The following is a 1,878-nucleotide window of genomic DNA, read 5'->3' on the forward strand; positions in this document are numbered from 1 at the left end:
AAAGGGTTTGGAGTTGGGGGGGGGGGGAGAGGAAGCACCTCAGAGCTGTTTCCAAAGAATCCCCCCATTTCTCCCCCCTCCCCACCAAAACGAGAGCAAGATGTCTCCCCCCCCCAGCCCTGACATGCCTTCCTGGGTGGGGGGAGGGGGCGCACCCCCCCCCTTCCCCCGCCGCCCCTTCCCCCCGGCTGTGGGGGTGTCGGGAGGGGGGGGCTTCGGGTCCCCTACCTGGTGATTCTCCTTGATGCCCGTCTCCGCCTGGCCGTGGCTGCCCATCATGTTGGCGTAGAGAGACCTGGATAAAGGGCTCCGGAGGTACCTGGCAGGGCCAGCCCACATCCTCTTCCTCAGCGCCCACAGAGACAAGGTGTAGCAGCCCAGCCAGGCCAGGCAGAGTCTCATGGGGGGGTGAGGCTCAGGGGCGGAGGGAGGGAGGGAAGGGGGCCGGGAAGGAAGTGGGGGCCCAGCAGGATCCCCCCCTCCCGCCGCCGCCGCCGCCTCCTCTTTTCTCCATGGCAGCAGCAGCCAACGCGGACGGCGAGCTCCCCTTCAGCGCCCGCAGCAGACACAGGCATACAGATTGCAGCCCCGGAACCCAAGGCGCGTGGCCCGGAAGACCGGGCCGGACGGGATTGCCGGGGACACCCACGGAGGCCTCTGCCCACTCCTTGCCCTCTTCCCCGCCTCGCGCGCACCGAGCCCGAGCTGTCCGCGTCTCAGCCAATCAGGGAGCAGAGCCCGGCGGCACCTGGCGGGGGCGCTGGTTTTAAAAACCCGGAGGCGGAGCCGGACGGCAAAGGAGGGGTGGGAAGCTCCTCCCCTCTGGCTTGCCGGACACACCCCTTTCTCCAGGAGGCTCAGCCAGTGGGCAGGTGCCACGCGTGCCGGTGCTGGAAAAGGGACGAGCAGAAGCCTGCCACGGAGTTGCTCTTACGCCGAGCGAAAATGTTAAAGAAAGCCAGCTGGAGCATTTCTTTCTTTCTTTTGCTTTGCTTGAAATATATTTTCGCATGTCTTGTTTTTATAAAATGGTATATTATGTCTCCTTTAAAAAAAAAATAGTATCGAGAACATGAACCATTCATAGGGTTGCCAGCTCTGAGCTGGGAAATACCTGGAGATGTGGGGGGGGGGGAGCTTGAGAGGGCGGGGCTTGGGAAGGACTTCAATGTGGGATAATGCCACAGAGACCACCTTGCAAAGTGGCCATTTTCTCCAGGTGAAGTGATCTGTCACCTGGAGAACAGTTGTAATGGTGGGAGATCTCCAGCCAGCACCTGGAGGTTGGCAAAACTGACTATTAAGACCAAGCAAACGAACATGGCACAGAGGCGGCATATTTTTTGTGTGAACCTTTGTGTCGATCAAACTCTTCTTTCAGGTGGGATGCTTTTAAAAGAGAGAGTGGGAACATTTAACCTGTAAAGGACTATGAAGACCAAGCAAAGGAACATGGCACAGTCTCCAAAGAGGCGGCATATTATTTGTGTGAACCTTTCTGTCCATCAAACTCTTCTTTTAGGTGGGATGCTTTTAAAAGAGAGAGAGAGTGGGAACATTTAACCTGTAAAGAGTTCTGCAGAACTTTGTGCACTGTATCTTTTATTTTGGGGGTTGTTTGTTGTCATCATGTCCAGTGTTCCGTCTAAGCTGAGTGAGCTAGCTCTCAGTTTTTTAGCCTCCGCCTCACCCATTTTTGTCTTGGCTCAGGAAGAATGGCTCCAGAGCAAATTAATTTATGCAGTAGTCAAATCGCTTGCTCACAACTTTAATGCCAGTAGCTCACAAAGTAGAATTTTTACTCACAAGATTCCACACCTTAGAGGGAGCATTGACTTATGGCCACCCTGTAGGGCTTTCAAGGCAAGAGGTGTTCAC

General features: G+C 55.9%; 1 protein-coding gene across 3 annotated transcripts in view; it reads right to left on the bottom strand.

Moving 5' to 3' along the window:
* Positions 1-641, bottom strand: part of METTL9 (methyltransferase like 9) — a 37,824-nt gene extending 37,183 nt beyond the window's left edge. Inside the window, exon 1 of one of the 3 annotated variants that reach the window (XM_015426207.1) lies at positions 229-641. In XM_015426207.1, the coding sequence (XP_015281693.1) occupies positions 229-402 (174 nt within the window). In that variant the 5' untranslated portion in view covers positions 403-641. The remainder of the gene's footprint in view (positions 1-228) is intronic. The other 2 variants (XM_015426205.1, XM_015426206.1) reach the window with 2 other exon arrangements.
* Positions 642-1,878: the final 1,237 nt, after the last annotated feature.

The sequence above is a fragment of the Gekko japonicus genome, unplaced genomic scaffold (assembly GCF_001447785.1).
Source record: "Gekko japonicus isolate JY-2015 unplaced genomic scaffold, Gekko_japonicus_V1.1 scaffold384, whole genome shotgun sequence".
Classification (NCBI taxonomy): Eukaryota; Metazoa; Chordata; class Lepidosauria; order Squamata; family Gekkonidae; genus Gekko; species Gekko japonicus.